The sequence below is a fragment of the Grammomys surdaster genome, unplaced genomic scaffold (assembly GCF_004785775.1).
Source record: "Grammomys surdaster isolate TR1022 unplaced genomic scaffold, NIH_TR_1.0 255, whole genome shotgun sequence".
In the NCBI taxonomy this organism is placed as follows: domain Eukaryota; kingdom Metazoa; phylum Chordata; class Mammalia; order Rodentia; family Muridae; genus Grammomys; species Grammomys surdaster.
The window spans coordinates 4072400-4094892 of NW_021604696.1; the positions used below are offsets into that span (position 1 = coordinate 4072400).

At 40.0% G+C, this 22493-nt stretch overlaps 1 protein-coding gene across 3 annotated transcripts in view; it reads right to left on the reverse strand.

The window, feature by feature from the left end:
* Znf451 (zinc finger protein 451) overlaps positions 1 to 20172 on the reverse strand; it is a 53866-nt gene extending 33694 nt beyond the window's left edge. Inside the window, exons 1-4 of one of the 3 annotated variants that reach the window (XM_028775371.1) lie at positions 19918 to 20172; positions 19316 to 19399; positions 10242 to 10322; positions 6790 to 8456 (exon numbers count right to left, since the gene is read on the reverse strand). In XM_028775371.1, the coding sequence (XP_028631204.1) occupies positions 6969 to 8456; positions 10242 to 10322; positions 19316 to 19399; positions 19918 to 19938 (1674 nt within the window). In that variant the 5' untranslated portion in view covers positions 19939 to 20172 and the 3' untranslated portion in view covers positions 6790 to 6968. Of the gene's footprint in view, positions 1 to 6789; positions 8457 to 10241; positions 10323 to 19315; positions 19400 to 19917 lie in introns of those variants that run through there. The other 2 variants (XM_028775367.1, XM_028775369.1) reach the window with 2 other exon arrangements.
* Positions 20173 to 22493: the final 2321 nt, after the last annotated feature.

Below are 22493 nucleotides of genomic sequence, written 5' to 3' on the forward strand. Positions count from 1 at the left end.
TCAGGTCATTAAAGAACTATCAACACACACAAGCACACACACATTCTGTGCTAAGAAGCTGAATGAGGCTATTTACATAGTAACTGTATTTTACTTAGCAAGGAATGGGCTGCATTCCAAACAGAAAAACTGCCACTAGGAAAAAGTATTTTGTTATTGTTGATTTTCTATTGTTTCTTGAAACAGCATTTCACTATGTAACCTTGGATGACCTAGAACTGATCATGTGGACCAAGCTGGCCAGAGAGAGCTACCTGCATCTGCCTCCAGAATGCTGTGAGTTAAAGGTATGGGCCACCACACCTAGCTAGCAATCAAATATTTTCTCAAACAAGACTTAGAATCCCAGCACTTGGAAGCTGGAGGACTGTACCAAGTCCTAAGCCAGTCTGGGTGATACAATGAGACCAAAACACATGATGGATGAAAACACATCCACCACTCCACACAAAGCAACAAGAATACAACTTGTATCTTAAAGACTGGGGTCATTTCACTCCACCATTATTCAGGGCAATGTTGCCTCACTAACGGAGAGAGATGGAAAGGGTCCACAAGCATGACAGTTACTTAACACAAACTGCATTTTAAATCCAAGGAGTGTGAATCAGCTCTCACAGACAAAAGCGGGAGTTCTAACTGTCCCTTCAAAGTGAATGCTGTGATAGTCACTCTTCCAGGTAATACAAGAAAACAAGAGGCACAGAATATAGTTCATGGGAAAGGAGCATATGAGAAGCTAGCCTTGTAAAAGGACTAAGAGAGCCTCTAATAGAAACACTTAAGACATCTGCAATAAAATCAAAACAAAAATCACCAAATATACCAACATTTACTTTTACGTATACCAAAGAGATGAGTCAAGGATATCAGACATACTATAATACTGGAAAACAAGGCCTGGGGTCTTCAAAGTTCTAAGAGAAACCCGAGAACTCTGACCTCGAAGCACCCAATATACCATCTGCACTAGCTCCCTCAAAACAACTAGTAAAGCCCTTAAAACCCAAAGATTGGTTAACTTTAAGGAGCAAAATATTAGAGCTATGCTATAAATTAATTGCATGATACTAAATTCAACTGTATTAGTATATACAGAATACATCTGTGAAAACTACACAATGGCTCACTCCTGTAACCCCAGGACTTAAGAAAGTGAGGTGGACTCATTTTGAATTCAGAGCCAACCTAGACTAGAGACACTGTATCAAAAGACAAAACCAACAGCAGTGACAACAAAATAAATAAATAAAAATACATTTGAACATTAAATGAGTTATTAAAAATAATTAAAGTTCAACAGTCAGATATCACTTCTGAGACTGGATTGGCTACACGATTTTTTTCTTTCCTTTTTGAGACAAGGTCTCATGTCAACCATAAAAACCATGAGTCTAATGTAAGTCTGATCCTCCTGCACCTACATCCTAAGTGCTAGGTTTACAGACATTTATCACCATTACTGGTTTATGCGATTTGAGCCCAGAGCTTTCTGGACATTAGGCAAGAACTATCCCCAAAGAACTATATTCATAGGCCCTGTATATTTTTAAGGATTTTAGGGAAAACTAAAAACATTCTTTTCACAAATGCTTATGACTACTAAGCATACAAATTAAATGACATTTAAACATACAAATTCATATCAAAGGCTTGGCTAGTAGGACATAGTGGCTCACACTTGAATTCCAGCATTTAGGAACACAAAGTAAGATTGGTGGGGTGTTTGGGGAAGAAAAGAGGAGAGAGGGAGAGGGAAACTTGAACAAGCAAGCAAGGAAGAGGTGGGGAAATGGCTCAATAGATAAAGTGCTTGCCTCATAAGTATGAGGACCCCAGTACTGCAATACCTATGTAAAATATGGGGCACAGCTGTATGCATCTGTAACCCAGTATGAAGTGGAGATGGGGTAGGAAATTCTTGGACCTCCCTGGCTAAACAGTCTAGCCAACCCTGTGAACTCACTGTTCAGTAAAAGACCCTGTCTTAAACAAAGAAACAAAAAAACCATGCCAAGTATATAAAGAAAACAACTGATATCAACCTCTGGTCTCTACATGCTATGTACACATCCTATACGCAGACATATTCCACCACCCACCACACACACACATAACATTTCTGTTAAGTATATAATGGTAAAATTAAAAATATCAACATCAACAAGATTAAGGGAGAATCAGACTTCCCAGAAGGAAAAGGATTTTGATCTGAGGAAAGACAGATCAAAATCACAAACCCTCACCAAGAGGATGGGACTAAAAGCCCAGCATGATGCTACACCCCTGAAGTCCCTGCCCCCAGGAGCAGACATGAAAATCATGTTTGGGGCAGCTTGAGAAGCTACATAAAGCTCCACTCAAGACATAACTGAATTGAGATCACCTCTATATCCTACGGGAAATGAACACAAGCTCCAGTAGTAAGATCTCAATGTTCCAAGTGTCACAAAAGTGCATTATAATAAAGTAAAATAAATAATGACACAGGAGTACAAAAATGGGGCTCCAGTAATAAGAGAAAAAATTTAATAAAACAGCATTCTCAAAAATCATTCAGAAAGGGAAACTCCATACATCTTAATGGTTTATAAAACTGGTTAAATATGAAAAGAAAGATTTGCATTCAATACAATAGTCAACATTTACTTACTGGTAACTTTCTCCTTTAAAATTTAAGTGAAAAGAACTGACTAGTTTGTATGTCCACTAAAAACCATACAGAACCAATCTGACCAATTGAATGACATGCATAAGATATACCCACAGTGACAATCAGGTATTGGTCTAGCCACCAACATTAAGTACATAAGGGTAAATTTCAAAAAACAGGAACTAGACAGTGCAAGACCGGGGCAAAATATGCCTCACATTAGAGAAAACAAGTTTTTTGTTATTGCAATCTTCTACTTCTAAAGAGATCTAACCCATAATTTCAAGCCTTCAGCAGAATCCCAATTAACCTCAAGAACGATGAATGTGCTGCTAACCTCTCTGTTCACTCTTCTCAGTATCCAATTCTACATCGAGAGGGAATTCTGACCTCTGTCTTTTCAACCTCCTTGCTTACAATACCTGAGAGGTATATATCCTGGATGTATCAGGGCCCTTAAGGACACTATCAATCAGGTCACTTAGGTATAATGCAGTAAAGTAGCCTGAAAGAGTATACACTGCCCTCAAAATGACATTTTGAAGGCTAAGTAAATAAATGTAATTGTACTGATAAAGAAGCTGCCAGTTTAAAAAGGAAAAAAAAAAACAGTAATTACACTGCTAAGGAAACTGCCACGGACTACTATTTATAAATATACAGTGCCACCAACGTCACTGTTTTAATGTCCTTGCTTCTTCTGTCCCAGGAAACACATCCATTTAGCAGATATAAGTAGTGTTGCTATGGCTATGAACAAGGTTAGATACGAGACAGATGACTCAATCAGAAAAATCTAGAACATGCAAAGAAAAAAAAAAGCTACTTTTATGGCTAGAAAGCAGAACCAATCACTAAAACCTAAAAAGAACTTCTGTGATGTTAAGAGGGAAATTTATTCTATAACCTTCTGAATTAGTAACAGTGTTATAAAGAAAACAAATTAGCATTCAGAAGGAGTACATTTAAATAGTGCAATTGTACAGATAATAAAGATAATAAACTAAGAGTAAATCACTGTACAGAAGTCACATAAATACCACATCAAAGGTTAGGTCTTAAACATAAGAGTAAAATTTAAAAAGGCACTTTATATAACAATAAATGGAAATAGTATTTCCCTATATATAATAACTACAAAAAATCATATTGTCTCCAAATACATCTTATATCTAGTCAAGAAATGACACTCTGAATGAAAGGAAAAACCAAATCATTAAATTAACTAGTCAAGGTGTCTAGAAAAGCACATGGTAGTCTCACTCAAAAGCAACCTAAGAGGAATTCTGATGCAGGCTCTGCGCACGGCAGACACAATCTAAATATCCATCTGGGTACATCTCAATGCTATCTTCTACTGGGGCTGTCTACTGGGGTGTCTCACTAGACCAAGTACCAGCTTTTACCCTTACATCATCATCATTCAAGTATGTCAGATTAGAGAGAGGAAGAGAGAGAAACAAACAGGTGAAGGATACTGGAATATTACTGAGTCAAGTAACTAGAGGTAAGGGTTCCTACACTACCACATTGCCCACAGCGACTCAGCTGCCAAGCACTTCTATTAGGTTGTCTGACTGATCACCAATTTGGTGATTTCCTGACACTTTTCACTTTCAGAAAAACACAATTCTTTGGAGTTGCTTGGGTTTATCAATTAGTGGTCACGCAATGTTACTTTCCCTTCATTAATGAACCACATAAACATCTAAGACAAGAGTAGTGCTGTCTTGAAAAATACTTAGAGTTGTACAATAATGTCAAAATTATTAAAGTGCTAAATTTTATGTGCTTTTAAGTTGCTGTTTACTATAAAGCAGGGATTGGTACAAATAAATTAGGTGAGTGTGCCAAAACAGTTTCAGAGAACATATCTCCAAGCATTACTGATTTTGTTTTGTTTTTAAACAAGAGTATCTCATAAATCATATGTGATATGTAGCATCTAATTCAGGGTAAGATGGAAAAGAACAAATGAGCTGAAACAGCCCCAACTGGTCAAAACACTGCACAAAGCCATGTGCACACTTGCCCCAGTGAAGTCTGGGTGGCTACCCCTTTCTCAGAGGACACCTACAGTTATGCACTAAAGTCTACCCTTTGTACAGCATTGATTACAAGCTACAAAAGTCTGTTTTTCTGGAGTTTGTCTGAGAGACATTTTAGAGACCCCTGGTAAAATTTTGTGGACAATATTAACTTATTAGGTAAATACTAACTCTAGATACAACTCAGTTAAATTTGCTAAACGATCTTGATAAACTAGTTCAGGTTTGGTCTACAAATAACACAAACAGGACTAATACAGACCCTAAAATTATCTGACAAAGTAACATCTTCCATGGTAGGAAACTCGTGCCTTTGATCTATATGGCACAAATGAAAAGCAGCAGCCTGGCTTCGTGGCACATGCCTTTACTTCCAGCACTCAGGAGGCAGAGACAAGCAGATCTCTATGGGTTCAAGGCCAGCCTGGTCTACTTATCAAGTTCCAGACCTGCTCGGCGTATGTAGTAAGACCCTGTCTCAAAAATAAAAAAAGAAGAAATGTAGGTTAAGTAGGCTGCTGAATATGAGTATGAAAGTAGGAAGAGTTTTCTAATGAATTACAAAGGGTGAGCATCACAGAAAATGTCAACCGCTATGATAAACAGAAACCACATAAACCCTTAAGACAGTGCTATATTCCAATAATAGTATACCTCATACATTTTGATCAAGCAGATTAAAAAACTAAGAAAAAGCAGATGTTTAAACAACCAAGAGATCACAGAATTACATATGTGAAAAAATTATTTTTTGGGTGCCAAGTTACATTAAGTTAAGTGTTCAGACCTCCTCAAACTTGACAGTTTCTCTACTTTAAGTCATGCTATGAAGACAGGGACATAGGGACTGGTATATTATACAGCATTGCCTTGAGATTAAAGAGATGATACTGTGGGACATTAATATAACTGAGGTATCTGCTGCCAGCTCCAAAAAGGTGGAGTTATTATTGGGAGCAAAATGTTAAGTCATCTCAGAGTGAGTCCAATTAGATTACATGACAAATTAACCACTTAACCAAGAATATGTCACTGAAGTCTTGATTCCAGCCTTTTAAGAACTCAATAAAAAGTATTATTATCTAGATATCCAGAAACAGCTGTGTATCTTGAAAACACTTAGTCACACTTTATATCTCAAGGATTTTGCAACGAAGTCTAGACTAATGGCATCCCTCTTTATTTCAAGAAAGATCAGATTGTCAGGCATGTTTGAAATTCTTGCTCTTAAAGAGTTCACATTTGCATGCCTGGTGATAGAAATAATATCCTGTATTTCCAGGGCCACGATGATGCATTTGTCTATTGTGAGAATGTAATGCACTATCAAGCTCAAAAGAACCAACTGCTTAGAAGACAGGTTTAAGAAGGCCATCTCATTGAAAGGCCATATTAGAGAGACTTCTATGCCTGAGTCTCACGGGTGGTTCGTATGAGAGCTTGTTAAGTCAAAGACTAGTAGAATTGATGACAACGAGATATCTCACATGCAGCGTTAGGAGTAGTGATGGTGTGGTACCCCATCATAGTCAGGATGAAGACAGTTTATCTTTTCTACAAGATAAATGCTTGCAAGATGATGCTACAGGTATTTTTTTTTCCGTATTTTTTCCATATTGAGTCCAAAAGTAGACCTGTGACATTTAGTCACCCCAGTTATAAGTACACTGGATTTGGCAAAATTTTTAATGAATTCCAGCAGACACATAGCTTCAAGACTAATTCTGAAGTCTCACAGAGCTTAATAGTATGGACTATGGTGAGTTGATCATCCTAACACAGGGACTGTATGTAACAGATCTATCATTTTTTGATGACCCATCAAGCTGAAGCTTGAAGTTCCAGAAGCAATGATGACCTAAAATGAAGGTTTTACACTTCAGTCTTAGTAAACACTGATCTAGTAGCAAATTGTTTCCAGATCCAAAACTCTGCTAGTCCTCAGTTTACCAACAAGATTTTCCTGAGGCATGAATCTATGTATTTCTTTTAATTCCAGAAGATTCCTGAGTACCCTTCTCTGGACTTAGTTTGGACCAAAATACTGTGTAAATCTCTATCCAACACTCCTTAGAGCAAAGTCTCCATTTGGCCAATAAAGCTTAAGTCTTTTTATAGATACTTCATTCTCAAAGTCTAGAACTCAAACATCAGCTGGGATTATTCCAGATATGCACTCATTTTTTTGAGATGACCTTCAACCTGGGGAAGAACAGGTAAAATAGGATCTTGGAAGGCTAATCTGCTTAACATCCAGAGTCAGAGTATTAGTTCTTATACCCATGTCGTTCTGGAGAGTCTCCTTTTTTTCTATATCTATAGGGGTGATTGCGGGGTTTGTACCAATCTCCTTTGGAATACCCTCTGTTGTGATAATGTGCTTTCTGATCATGACTATAAAAGTATCGATGCTGAGTATAGTATTTATTGTGATCCTTATATTCATTTTCTTTAATACTATTGTCTTCTGCAACAATAGCATTCACATCTTGTCCAAAAAGAGATGTACCATCAAAGGGCAAGTGTAAAATCTTCTCCTGGGTTTTCTTAGTGAGAGATGTGAGTCGGAGCCAGGCCTGTCTTCTATAGTCTACTGCCATGGCCATAACTCTGACTACAGAGTCCATTATGTCCCTAGTGGTACAGAGCTGCCAAAGTCCTGCATCCATGCCATCAGATATTATACATCTTGCTTTCCCTCGATCAAACTCTGGGTCGTGAACCAGATCTTCCATGTCTTCCCAGAGTTTACGTTGATACTGGGTCATATAGGCCATGTAGCTAGCAGCCCGGGCTGCAATAGAAGCAGCATGGTAGAACCTACAACCCATGACCTCCATTTCTTTTGAGGTAGAGTCTAAAGGAGATGTTGTGTTTCCTCTCTTGCTATGTTCTAATACATCTATGATGGGTCCCTCAGCTGGTGGGTTTGGCTGGAAAGGAGAGGTGTCCTTGGCCACAGGATAAACCCTGTGTCCCATGAAGGAAGAAGGATGGCAATCAGCAGGGTCTTTAAAAACTTCAGTGGTGGCAATTCTCAAAAGTGGATGCAGTGGAGGAACCAAGCGCTTTTTAGATGTCATCCAATCAGGCTTGCCCTCACAGGTTTCGGCTTCAGACTGGAACGTCACCCTCTTTATAACACCCCTTTGTTCCATTCTCTTCAAAAGACCTGTGAAACTGGACTGCATGGGGTCAGATGGCTGCCCTTTGTCATCAGCTGATGGAGATTTGCAGTCAGCCTCTTCTTCAACTGTCGATAAACCGTCCTCCTTAGAGCTGGAGATATCCCACGGAACTGACGAGCTCTCACTTGGCCTAGAATGATGAAATCTGAAACAACTCCTGGACTGCAGATCACGTATGACTCGGGACATCTCAGCCACTTGTGTCTGGAGATACAGGATAGCATCTTGTCCACTCTGTGAAGCTGAAGACATCGTGCCTGGTAAATCCTCTTTGACCTCAGAAAAAGATTCCTGGGGGACCAGAAGTGATGCTGAAGGCAGAGTCTGATTACTTTGTGATTTAAGTGTCTCTTTTTCAGAGACACTAACATCAGAATTACTCTGATCATTTTTCTGGTTCTCCAATGTGTTCTCAACAGAAGAAGGTTGAGAAACTATTCTTTGTGGACTGTTGGCACAACTCCCAGAGGAGGAGCTGCTGTCTCCAATGGGAAGAGGAACACTGCAGCTAGAGCACATTTCTGGGCGATGATTCTCAGAGGATGGCACCTTAGATTCAGGCATTCTCTGGGTTATCCACATGAACAAGAAAACCAAGGAAGAAAAAAAATATGCTTTTAATATGTTAACTTTCAAGTGCAGAGATGCATGTCCAGTAAGTAGAATTCAAATTTTATATTATTAAACATAAGAATGGCAGATACAATCCACTATAGGTCGGCAAAAGATAAAAGAAGTCGAATACACAGGATTCATTACCCTCAACCCCATAAAAACTATAGGCATTAATGTTGGATTCTGTATTAAAAAATCATGATTAAAAATAAGATCATTTGGGGGCTGGGGAGATGATTCAGTATGTAAAGTGTTTGTCGCGCAAATATGAGGACCTGAGTTTAGATCCCCAGTACCCAAATAAAAGTAGGCACGCTACTGCAAATCTGTAGTTGTAGCACTGCGGAGGTGGACACAGGCAAATCCCAAAATTCACTAGGCAGACCATCTAGTCAATCAGTGAGTTCCAGGTTCAATGAGAGCTCCTCAAAAATAAAGTAAGGTAACGACCAACTGAAGACCGCTGATGTCAGCTTGTGGCCCTCATGTGCTTGCTCACATGTGCCCCCACACCTGCACACATCCATACAAACATACGCGCCACACAAACAAACCAACCTCAGTCCACAGTAGTCCTATCCTAGTCTGCTGCCTGATCCCAAGCTACAGTAAGATGATAAGGTGAAGGCTACTGTAATAACAACTAACAAAAGAAAAAACCTACTCAATATAGAAAGGGCAGCAAGTGGAAGAAAATGATGGCAGAGAAAACTTGAACAAAGTCCTATTGAAATGCAAAAAAAAAACCAAAACAACAACAACAAAAACCTTTTAGAACTCCTTCAGTTGGGGCCATTTTAAATTTTGTTAAAAATTATTAACTGTCCATGAATAAACTTCCAGTTGTACCTCTCTGCCTTACATTTTGTTGTTAATGAACTTTCATGTTTGTTACTTTATTTCCTCCTCACAACAACCTGTGAAGTAGGACTTACTTTCTTCTGAACTGCAAAAACAAAATAAAGCAGCCCAGCCCTGAGCTAACACAGTGAGGGGTAAGTCTCAAACTGAGGCACACTGATCACACATCCAAGTCTCAAGTCCCATAGCACAGAACAAGAAGGTTCCTGGACACCATGAGCAAGAACCAGGAGTTCTCTGATCCATCAAGAAAAGTCCATCAGCAGAAACGCTTGCCAAGTCAGGAACAAACGGAAACCAACCCTGCTGCAAAGGGCTCAAGGAATTCAACCCCCACAGTGAGGCACTGGTGTTAAAGTCAGTCCTACAGAGCAAGCCCCATGCACTGGTTCTAAGAATGGAGAGAGAAAAGGTCAAATGGAAAGAAGACTGGAGTCACTTCTCAGCTAAAGACTCCACACTCCTTCTTCTAAAAGATCTTCACACACCCTTTCTCCCAAGAAACATTTTCTGTAGCCACATAGTTCCAAAGTAAAAAAAAAAAAAAAAAAATATATCAGTTCTAAGGGTACCAAATGTATTATAGCAAAGAGGGAAGATGGGGTGAGCAACAAGCTTGCACTTTTTATTATATTCCCTTTTATCAATTATTACTTCCCGGTGTTTATATTTTCCTGCAAAATTTAAGTAAAAGCTGCTAGAGGCAAAATACTCATGGAGCTACTGGTGCTGGCCCATCCTAAAGAGCAATGAGCATTCTTTACAGCATTCTCTATGCTCTTAAACACACCTCTACTGCTTTCCGAGCTCTTCAGGACAATATAGGCCTCTTAACTGACACCAGAGAAAAAGTGAAATCAAATTTAATGTACTTACCTCACTGTGAGAGGTACTAGGCTCTTCATCATCACTGCTGACAAGATCAATATATTCAAGAACGGGTCTTAACGGTCCTTCCTATAAAAGAAATTGAGGAAATTCAGATCATGAACATCATTTAAACCAAAACCAGCATTTTAAACAATGTTCTTTGGTGGGATTGGATCTGAGAAGGAAGACATACAAGCAGCAGGGAGAAAAAAACAAAAACAAAGAAGAGTAAACTATTCAGAGTACATACAGTTTTTAAAAAGCTGACTGAGGCCAGGCAGTGGTGGCGCACGCCTTTAATCCCAGCACTTGAGAGGCAGAGGCAGGTGGATTTCTGAGTTCGAGGCCAGCCTGGTCTACAGAGTGAGTTCTAGGACAGCCAGGGCAACACAGAGAAATCCTGTCTCAAAAAACCTGTGGGGCATGCTGTGGTGTTAAGCAGTTTAGTAGATGAGGCAGGAGAACTACAAGTTCAAGACTAGCTGGGCTATTGCACAGCAAGAACCAGACTATCCTGGCCTGCAAAATAAGACAAAATCTTTAAAAAGAAAAAAAAAAAGTTAAATGCCAAACCCTACGGACACAAATACTATGACCCAGTGCATTTCAGCAAGGATGTATCAACAGTTTATTAAGACATCCAAATTTGTGAACATCAGAGTATACAGATCAAAACTTGGAGATCTTTGACCAATAGCTTAGCTTCATCTCCCAAAACTTAAAAAGAGTAAACCATCAAACCTAGATTATTCTCCAATATTCTTCCTATTCTTACACCAGGCTTAAAAGCTTAGATCTCATTCTACAGGCAAAGGAGAATTAACAAATAATATAATGACAAGAATAACTTACTAATATAAGAATACCACAGATTATAATACCTGGTAAAGCAAAATGAATAATGAGTACAGACACAAAGTAATGTGCAGCCAACACTGGTGGTAGTAAGAGAGAAGTGCACCTGAAACAGTCTAGAGGTCATAGGGAAAAAAGTGACCGATCTTATCCCAAAGAACGAAACCCAAACAAAAAACAAAATCAAGGAATCAAAGCAGCTCAAGTAACTAGAAATATACCTGCATAAAGCACCAATGGTATACAAAGGTGCCTGGCCAACAACATGCAGGCCTGTAACATTTGATCGTGAGATCTAAGAGCTGACCCGCAATGCCCCCCATCCCACTACTGCTGCATGTGGGCAAAAGCGCTGCACACCAAGACTAGACAGTGAGTTACTTACCAAGTACAATCTGTAATGATGTTTGAAGGAGAAATGCTATATAAAGCACTGAGCACATAAACCATACAGTTAAAAAACAAAAAAAAGGCAGAGAGAGCAAAGTAAAGACAGAAAACAGAAACAACAAAAACTTCTAAAATCTAAGATATGACTGAAATATGTCTGTGTTGTCAGCACTGGGGGTTAGCAAAGAAGTTCAAGGCCAGGCTGGGGTACAAGCGAGACCCTGTCTCAGAATGGTAAAATCAGTATACTGGAAACAAAAGTGGGATGGGGACAAAAGGAGAAAACACCACTGATGGTTTCCTAGACTAGAGAAGGATGGTTGTTAGAAACAAGATCTAGCTCATGATTCTCTTCTTCCAGATAGCCTGTTTCTCTCTTAGGTTTTAACAAACCAGAAACTACCATCCTCCTGGATAATGAACCAGACATCAAGGTAAAACCAGAAAACAAAACAGAGACCATGGAATGTAATAAAGGAACCAGGATTTTTGCTCAAGCTGTTAAGATAAAAGTTCAGGAGGAAAAAAGAAAAAGAAACATAGCAACAATCAGGTGGTCAGCAGAGCCACATGTAGCATTTTCTTTAAAACTAAAGCCTGCTCTTGGTTCCGATACTGTTCCATCACACAGTCAAGAAACAAGTAGACAAGCTGAAAATGTAACTGATTTTACCATTGGTCTAGTCACCATAATTTGGATTCCTCAAGCAATGTTATTTAGAAATTTGTTAAAGGCCGGGCGGTGGTGGCGCACGCCTTTAATCCCAGCACTTGGGAGGCAGAGGCAGGCGGATTTCTGAGTTCGAGGCCAGCCTGGTCTACAGAGTGAGTTCCAGGACAGCCCGGGCTACACAGAAGAGAGATTCTGTCTTGAAAAACCAAAGAAAAAGAAAAACAAACAAACAAAAAAAAAACAACAAAAAAAAGAAATTTGTTAAAATGTATTATTTTATTTCATTTGGTTGTTTCTTTGTTTCTAACATATGGTCTATGTAGCCTGGGCTGGCCTGGCCTGGAACTTCTTTATGCAGCCCATTCTGGCCTCAAATTCACAGCTGCTCTCTGCCTCTGGAGTACTGAGACCACAGACATTACAGCTGTGTGTCATCTAGCCTGGCTTTTAGGAACTTAACACTATACACAGAAATAGTCACTCAAAAAAGTCACTAGGTAATCAGAAGCACAGAGGCAGGGCCAGAATTTCCATAAAGTGAGTAATGAAAACGGAAGATGGTCTTGGCTTACACCTATAATCCTAGTGCTGGAGAGGCAGGATAGTTCTAGGCTAACCGAGTTACAATATTTAGGTAACTGCAGGCCAGCTGGACACTACACAACTATTTCAAGGAAAAAACAAAAAAACAAAAAACTGGGTGTGAACAGCAAAGGCCTTTAATATAGGACAACTGCTACAAATTCAAGGCCAGGACTAAAGAGCAGCCTGCAAAGGACTGGTGGTGTAGCCTGGTGGTAGAGTGCTTAACATGCACAAGGCCCTCGGGTCCAAGCCCCAGGACTAAGGAAAATAAAGAGATGTTATGTGTAGTAGTATACGTCTATTATCCCGGCATTCAGGAGGCAGAGGCAAGAGTTACCAAGACCAGCCCCTGCAAAATGCTAGCTCAAATATAAAGAATTTAAACATTTTAAAAATGTAATTAAATATATATATAAGATGCCACATGAATACAAACAGATAAAGCAAGACTACCAGAATTTTACTACTGAATCATTTCACTGACATGCAACAGCTGTTGAATTACAAAAAAAAAAAAATCTCATATGATTTATAGTAATTAAGACAAAAGATTGAACAATAACCAGGACAGAAGAAAACAAAATAAAGGTGAACTTTTTTTTTTAACTGACTTACAAGTAACAGAATGACACAAGAAAAATGTGATACAAATTTTGATTTTTCCTTGGCAGGATTGAGAAGCCCCGCTCCTCCTCCTGAGCAGCAGGACTCCATGGTCTGGAAAAGGGAACGGAATACCAGCATTTATCACTCCCTGCTTCCTGCCTGTGGACACAGACTAACTGGTACTTCTCCATTTCTGCCACAATTCTGGAAGTTGCTTCTTGCCAAGTATTTGGCCACAGCAATGAGAGCATAATTGATACAGAGGACATTAGAAAATGAAAGCACTACTTATGAGCATGCCAAAGGAAGATACTTAAAGTACTCTCAACAAGTTTTCACTGCAGATACACAATGATTAGCAGTAATCCTCCTGCCTCAGCCTCCTGAAGGCTGATTACAAGTATGTACCACAACATCCTCGCTTTGTCTTGAGACAGGATCTCAATCCCTGCAATGCCCAGGCCAACCAGGGTTTCTCTTATATTGTTTAAAGCAGTAACTACCCTCATTTACCCTAAGTGCTTGGATTCTAGGCTCTCATCAAGTCTAACTTCCCTTTTATCTTTATTTAAAACACTGTCTGCCATATTGAACAAGGAATCACAGCATTTAGTTCCCCATTTGTGCCACTTTTAATCGATACTATTTACTGAGCCCCATACCAGGCTCTCTAAGTTTTCCAATTATATCATCCAAATTCCTTAACAGCTTTACAGAGACTCTCCATTACTGAAATTATACTAGTTTACAGATAATAAAACTGAATGACACACATATAATTGGTTGTGCAGTCACTGTAATTCAGAGGTACTTCACAGTATTAATCAAATTTTTAAAAGTTGTTGCTTATTACCCAACTTTTCAAGTTAATGTGGTCCTTCATTCAGTAAAAAGCAAAAATCAGGCTATACAGAGAAACTCTGTCTCAAAAAACCAACAACGACAAAAAAACAAAAATCATAACAAAAACCCTACTACTGCCTGATTTATGAATATTTCATAATGTTGCCCAATCAAGTAGGTTACTAATTCCCTAAGCAATGTTCATAATACAAACATGAAGAAAAAGACTATCTCCTACCTAAATATTTTACTACTATATTTATAATGACAACCTCTACGTGCACTTAGACTACCAATTAGTACATCAGTCTTATCCCTTCTCGTATCAATAACAAAGGATTCAACTCAAAATGCCATTACAATTTAGCAGCAGAGGCTCACACAGAACACATTTAGAAACACGTGGGTATATTCTAAGTTTTAGAATATATGCTTTTAATGTGATAAACCATTTGCATTCCTGTAATTAAAATGTCAATTCTAAAAATGAAAACCACCAACCTTTTTATTTAGAAAAAGATGTAAATACATTAAAATACCACTCACAAGTGTTTTACTTCAAAAAGAAAAAAAGAAAAAAAAAAAAGGTCAGGGTGGCATCTTCCTTGCGCAGTCCTGCCGAGTTCAAAGCTTATGGTTTCCCACCGCCTACTCTTTGGTTCAAATATACCACATCTAAGATCTGTGTCACATGGCCCAGCTTTCTCCAAAATCACACATGCTGCTGTTCTTTCATCTTACATCTTCTCTTTCTCTTTCTGTGCAGAATGCCATTTTAAACACCCAAATATCTGGGGATACAGAACCAAGCAGAGGGCCCTAAAGTCAGCCCTGCTACCCCAAAACTCAATACAGATAACCAGCTACTACTGCACTAGTAAACTAATAACAGTCTTTGGCCTGTTCGGTGTGTGTTGTGTGACGGTTATGCATTCGTGTGTGAACAGACACACTGCTGTTGAAGGTATGCACAGCCAGAGGACACCTGCCAGCAGGCCTCACACTGCAGAGGCGGCGCTCTCCTTTCTGCTGCTGCACAGGTTCCTCCACTCACTCCCTGTGAATGTGGGACTAGACGCTTGCCATCACACCTGTTTGATTTATTTGCTTGCTACAGGATTTTTCTGTGTAGCCTTGGCTGTCCTGGAACACACTCTGTAGAGCAGTAGAGCAGATCAGGCTGGCCTCCAACTCAGAGATCTGCCTGCCTCTGCCTCCCACACACTGCGATTGTAGGTTCCAAGGATAGAATTGAGGTCAAGTGCTGTCACTCACTAAGCCTTTTCTCTGGACCGTTAATTAATTAATTAATTAAGTACTCTTTGCTTTTTATAAAAACAAATTCCTATTGGAGCCATTTTCTTCTCCCATATCCTTGCTGCACCCTTGCTTGTTACTGACACAATATCACGTGTAACTAACTCCAGCTCCAGGAGTACAAGCCCCCCTTTTTCTAGTCTCTACACCTATACACATAACACAGCTACATGCATGCATGCACGCACATACACACATACTCATAAATAAGTTAAATATACTATTTTTTAATAATGCTTTCTACATGCATCCATCCTTTCATTGTAGTGAGAAGGATTAATATTCAACATGGGTTGATTGGGTTAGATCATGTTAGGTTCCCACCAGTTTATATGCCTTTATATCTAAAGTGTCACTGTGAACAATATTGTTAGCAGTTACTCAGCTCAAATTTTTTTTTTTTTTTTTTTGGTTTGGTTTGGTTTTTCGAGACAGGGTTTCTCTGTGTAGCCCTGGCTGTCCTGGAACTCACCCTGTAGACCAGGCTAGCCTCGAACTCTCTAAGAAATCCGCCTGCCTCTCTGCCTCCCAAGTGCTGGGATTAAAGGCGTGCGCCACCACCGCCCGGCTTCAAAAAATTTTAGAACTAAAAAAGTTGTAATGTTTTTTACAATTATTTCAAAAGAAAACGTAAGACACAAGTTGAATAAAGGGTCATATTACCACATAGAAAATGTAACTAAGAGGCAGAGACATAAAGTTCTTATCAGTGCTAAGTTACTCTCCTTCTTGATTTAGCCGCTGTCCTAATTTGCTGTCCTGTTGCTGTGATTTGAAACATCATCACCAAGTCAATCTGGGGAGGGAGGGGTTAGCTCATCTTATCCTTCTAGGTCACAGCCCAGTTCTAAGGGAGTCAAAGCAGGAAAGGAGCAGGAGCCCTGCTTACAGAACCGAGCTCTTTCTCTGGCTCACAGACACGCCCATTAAACAATCTGGATAATTCTCCAACTGAGGCTCCTTCTTCTTAGTTGACCCTAGTTTAAGTTGACAATTAAAAACTAACCAGTATGGGGTAAGGGGATAACATATGAAATTGAAAATTAAAATAAAACAAAACAAAAAAAATGTGTTACGTTTCTACAAGGCAAGTAAGTAAGCAGGCACCTAGACTTGCTGTACTGTCTTACAGAGAAGCTACCTCCTTAATGTGACTCATGTGAGGTCCGCACGGTGACATATTAAATAATGGCTGTCATAGAGAATGCTTATATTAATAAATAAGTATATCAAAATAAAAAAAAATTTTTAAAAATTTTAAAAATTAAAAAAAAAAAACAAAAAAAAAACAACTAACCAGTACAAGTACCATTTATAAAAACGTTGAGAAGACTGGAGAGATGGCTCAGCATTTAAGAGCACTTATTGCTCTTACAGAGAAACCTACACTGTGTTTCCAGAACCCACCTGGCAGTTTACATCTGGGTCCTAACAACTACACTGTGGCTCACAACCATTCATAACTCCTGCTCTCAGGGGATCAGAGGCCCTCTTCTGATCTCTGTGGGCACTATACATACATGTGATGCTATACGTACATACAGATAAAACAGTCATACACATAAATACATCTTCAATTTTTTTAACTTATTACCTTTGAAAATATCTAGGGCCCGTAAAAACTATGTATGTCCCTGCATAGTTCAATAGAGTTAAAAGGATTCATATCTATATCACTCCTTTCAGCATGCTATGTCTGGCTTCAGTCTATGTTTGTGAGACACAGAAAGTCTCTTGTCCAAATAGTAGTTTACTCTTGCACAACTCTGTCGTCCATATAATTTTGTTATAAATTACAAGTTAATAATCAGAACCAAGTAAACCAAGAAGTTATACTATAATGTAGCTTGCATCGTGACAACTTGTGCAGAAACCAGGTTTTCATCTTTACTAGGCAGGAACTACCAGAGGGACAGAATGTGTTACAAGAGCTCATACTTCTGTCTTGGGATCTATTGGTTGTGATGGCACAGCAGTACTGCTTATTAGATAAGGTTTCACTACAACACAGCAAGCCTACAACTTCTTAAGTAAAGCTCAGCCTGCATTCCAATCAGGATCCTTCTACCATGACCTCCCCAGTGCTAGGATTCTAAATGTATCTTAAAATAAAAGTAAGCTATCACTAATTATCTTTAAGTGATAGCCCTTACACACATATGCAGTTTTATATATTATATATTTTTGATTCTTTTTTTTTAAAGATGTATTTATTTACTTTATGTATGATGAGTACACCATTGCTCTCTTAGACACACCAGAAGAGGGCAGCTGATCCCATTATAGATGGCTGTGAGCCACCATGTGGTGGCTGGGAACTGAACTCAGGACCTCTGAAGAACAGTTACTGCTCTTAACCACTGAGCCATCTCTCTAGCCCCATTCTTGATTCTTGATGCTAAGATAGATACACTTTTATAGTTAAAATAAAATTTAAATATTACTTTTAAAACTCAGAACAATAGACACCTGAATTAACTAGATACAGACTATACTAGTATTTTACTTCACAAGAATTATGACCAAAAAATTTACTTTTTGAATCTTACTCTTTCCATAGTCTGTCAGTTTCTCGAAAGGCCATATTGTATAATGAAGACTTACTCCTGCCTTTTGCATGAAACATCAAAGTAAATATTCTGTTTACAAATATACGTATGTGATTCATGAACAATTCAAAATATTTGTCTTAAGGTGTTATAAAAAACCTTTACCATACATATGTTTGTTGGAGGAGTAGTACTAATTACCAAAATTCTCCTTTCTCCAAAATACTTGTATTAGGAAGACACAATGTATCCCCAAACCTAACTTCAGAGCCTCAAAGTTTAAAATGAAAAAGACAGAGTCCAGTAGGAAACTGCCAAGAAAACGATTTGATGAAGGACTCCCCTCCCAACTCCACTAACACACCATTCCCAACAGGCTGGCACAATGGTGGGAAGGCTGATCTATAGTAAGTACTAGTCTACAGTTGGTCATGATGCCCACAAATACAGGCTGACCAATGAGAACGGCAGAGCTTTAGTGCCAAGCTTGGCTAACTATAGCATTTCAGGAGAGCTGTATAAAGCAGGGATGCTCTCTGGCTACATCCTACTTAAGAAGAACTGATGTACAAATTAGCTACTACAGGTGAAAAAGCACCCGAAACCATTTCTCATCCTTCTCACTATCACTTTAGGACAGGCTGGGAGATCCCAATGTCCAGCATTGTATTTCAAAACAATACCTTGGCTCTAGCCTGGATTTCTGATTCAACAGATCTGGAGTGGGCCCAGATCTTACAGCTTCCACTTAATGCTGGAGAACTACTGTCCCCAAAGGAATAAACTCAGAAAAACACAGCAGTGCTCCAGGTGACACAGGCCTCCTCATTGTGACCAACAATTGTTCTGTGCTGTAACAAGATGACCTCAGAAGTTAGGAGAGTCCTCAGCTATTAGAAGATACATCACACGAACATGCAGTGTTCTTTATAAGTCTTACTTCCTACCTCCTGGCATTAACTAGTACTTCGTGTCTTCATTTGTGTACAGATAGTAAGTTAAGCCCTGGGAGGTGCCAGGAAGTGCAAAACAATTCTTCATTCCACCCACTTTGTGATGCCTACTGCAATTTTTGACGTATCCCCTTCAGCCATGCATCGAGGTATCCCTTCAGGTAAAAGTACCCTGCACCATGTGTGTCAGCTATTCAACATTCATGACTATCTGTTGAGTGATGACTGCCTGCCTGGTGGGGTTTAATCATACAATGGCTTACCACACTTTCACTCCACCAAACCGCGATTGTCAGTCTCTCTACTTACACTAACAAACTGAATGTCATCTTCATTTTCATCCGTTGTTGACTCTGATGCCTCGGGCCCAGCTGGTGGGACAGATTCTATTATCTATAAACAAAAGCCAAAACACGCTTATCTATTCAGTCACAAGATCGCAGGAAAAAATTCTTCCCCCAAAAGGAACGAGTGAAGACAAAAGCCCCTGCGGGGAAGCAGCAGAAAAAAAAGCACAAATCCGGCTCAGGGAACTGCATGGAGGAGGCCGGGTTTGCTAAGGCGTCTCGGAGCTGCAGAGACCCAGCCTCCCAAGCGAGCTACCACCATTCCCCTCCCCGCCTCTAGGTACAGATGCAGGCTCTATAAACCTCCGGGATCGGGGATACAGGCTACAAATACAAGGCCTGCCTGCTTCCAATCCCCTCTCACCCTCGGGGCTGCGGCTGCTGCAGCTAGGGCGGCCAGGGGCTGGGGGCGGCCGGACCGCCATTGTTGAGGGCTCCACGCAGACGTGCACCAGGCCCGGAGGCCCCGCAGTCGCCCGAGGCCGCGGCCCGAAACTGAGAAGACAAACCAAACCCTTCGAGGTCTGGCTCGGCGGAGCCAAGGCCCGGGCCGCCGCCACTCACCTCCGGCCCTGGGTCTCCCATTTCTCCCACGGCCTGTCAGCACCACGCTCCCGCCGCCGCTGCTGTTCCCGACGCCGCCGCCACGACTTCCCTCTCGCCCTGCGCCGCGCGACCCACCCTGCGTGAACGCCCACGCAGCTAACGCCTCAGGCCGCGGGGACGCCGAGCTGCCGGACCCCAAGCGCGGCCTCACTGCCGCTAGCCTCCAGCGCCGCTTTGTACGCTCCCCGCCTTCCTCCCGCCCTGCGAGGGATTCTGGGAGTTGTAGTTTCCGCCTGCCTTGAGGCTGCAGACCTCCTGTCGCGGAAAGCTGGCGAGGACCTGGAGCTCGACGCTCACCTGCCTCTCCGGAAGATGGCAGGAAGGGGTGGCAAGGGTCTCAATGTAGTTTTGAGTCCAAGCCAAATCTCGTTCTGCTGTCGCTTTTAACTTGAGAGACGCTGACACGGAAAGAGCTCCATTGGCAACAAGCGATGCGGATGAAAACATGGAAGACTCTTTCCTCCCAATTACATCTTGGCAAAGGTGGCAAGAGCTTATATATATGGCGTTCCTGAGAGGTCATTAATTCTTGCAGAAATCTCACAAAGTGGCTTCCTTGTCCACAGATTACCAGACTGCGCATGGTTCCTGCAAACTAAAAGAAGCATTACTGGTTAGGTCCCAGAGGGCTGCCGCTAGTCTTTCATATTTCTCCCTTGCTCTTTTCAGGCTAGGTTGAGTTGATAGGTTAATTTACTTTGAGAGTGAGACACAGAGGTGTGGGCAAAAGAAGACCAGTGGGACACAGACTTGGTAATGACAGTTAACTCTTTCAGACCTTTAGTGATCATACTGCTATGGAAAGCAAAACTCTGTGGTCTGTTTCGGGCCAGAAGGATGGATGGATGGATGGATGGATGGATGGATGGATGGATGGATGGATGGACAGACAGACGTACAGCACTTGAGCTATTCAATCTCTCTCATGTCTTCTTTCAATCTCCCAGTACTAGCAAGTATTCCATCCCACTAAAGGCCCAGAGAGAGGAGCAAAAGGTAAAGCTGGAGTCCAGAGTTCAGCCGGAAAGTAAATACATCTAAAGCCTGTAATTTTTCAAGATAATCTCAGGCTCTTATAAAATAAAACTGAACTTATGAAAACAGAAGTTGACTGGTTCATCAGTCAAAACAACTATGGCACTTAATATTTTCTCAAATAATGACTTAGAACAAAAAGCCTTTTTAAAAAGATATGTAGTCAGTGGTTAGTAAGATTTTTAAAAAATTTAAGAAAGAAAATTAAGTCTGTGGTGCCTGCTGTTGTTTACCCAGATACAAAAATATCATCTAATTGCCTATGCCTTAGAAATTATTGTTTAATAGTTTATCTCCTGCCTTACTACAAAGTGCTTTCTAACATCTATTGCTTTCTGTCTAATACATTTGCAATTTATATAGGCCAACTGAGAACTAAAGATTCAGCCTATGCATTTTCAAAAACTATATTTGTGTAAATTGAGTATCTCTAAACTCAAGTGTGTAGACCAGACTGTGAGAAAGTAAGTCCAACGGAACATTTAATTGGTTTCTTGTAGGAATTGGTGGGTAAAACACACGGAAAACATGAGGCATTTGAGACTAAAGCAGGAAAGTGGTCATACTTCCTATCTGTTAGCTATAGTTGCAGTGACTTACCCTGAGGTTATGTCACAGGTTGGTTTAGAAAAGAAAACATTAAAAAATGTCTGGCTAGTGTTTGAGGCTTCAGTGTCTTGCACCTTACTTTTTTTTTCTTTTTTGAAAAATAAGGTTTCATCTTGGTCAGGAGAACAGGTAATTTCTTAGAGTTTGTCAGCTATTGGAGCAAGCCTATTTTAAAGTGACTGAAATTAGACACATAAAGGACTATCTTATAGGTGTTTTAGAAGCACCAGGTCTTCCAACTGAACAAAGTCAGGATGAGGTTAAATTGTGATACCCTCTACAAATGGTATTCTATTGACCAGTGGTTCTTAACCTGTGACTTGCTCATGACCCCTTTGGGAATCATATATCAGATATGCTGTACATCAGATGTTTATATTATGATTCATAGCAGTAGCAAAATTGCAGTTGTGAAACAGCAACAAAGTAATTTTATGGTTGGGGGGCACCACAACATGAGGAACTCAATTTAAGTATCACAGCATTAGGAAGGTTGAGAACCACTGCTATAGACTAATGTAGCTCTATTGAAAATGTTTACTGACAATTTGCCTGCTTATTTTTCGAAAAATGAGCAGAAGAAACATTAAATAAATAGAATCTTGCCAGACTTTCAAACAAACCATGTCCATAATAGAAAACCTACATAAATATTAATGCTGATTTTTTTTCTAGCACAGTGTTTAATAAGAACATGCTTCGAAGCTACCTAACAGAAGGTTAAATCACAACATGTTGTATTTAGCAAAGAAGAATTAAAAACATTATGAACAAAAGTTGGGAATCTTTTTTAACACAGTAAGAAGGTCATGGGTCAAGCAGTTCTATAGTCAGTCAGTCATGTCTGAGAGTGGAAAATTAGTTCTGTTACTAGAGGCTCCACTCTTTGT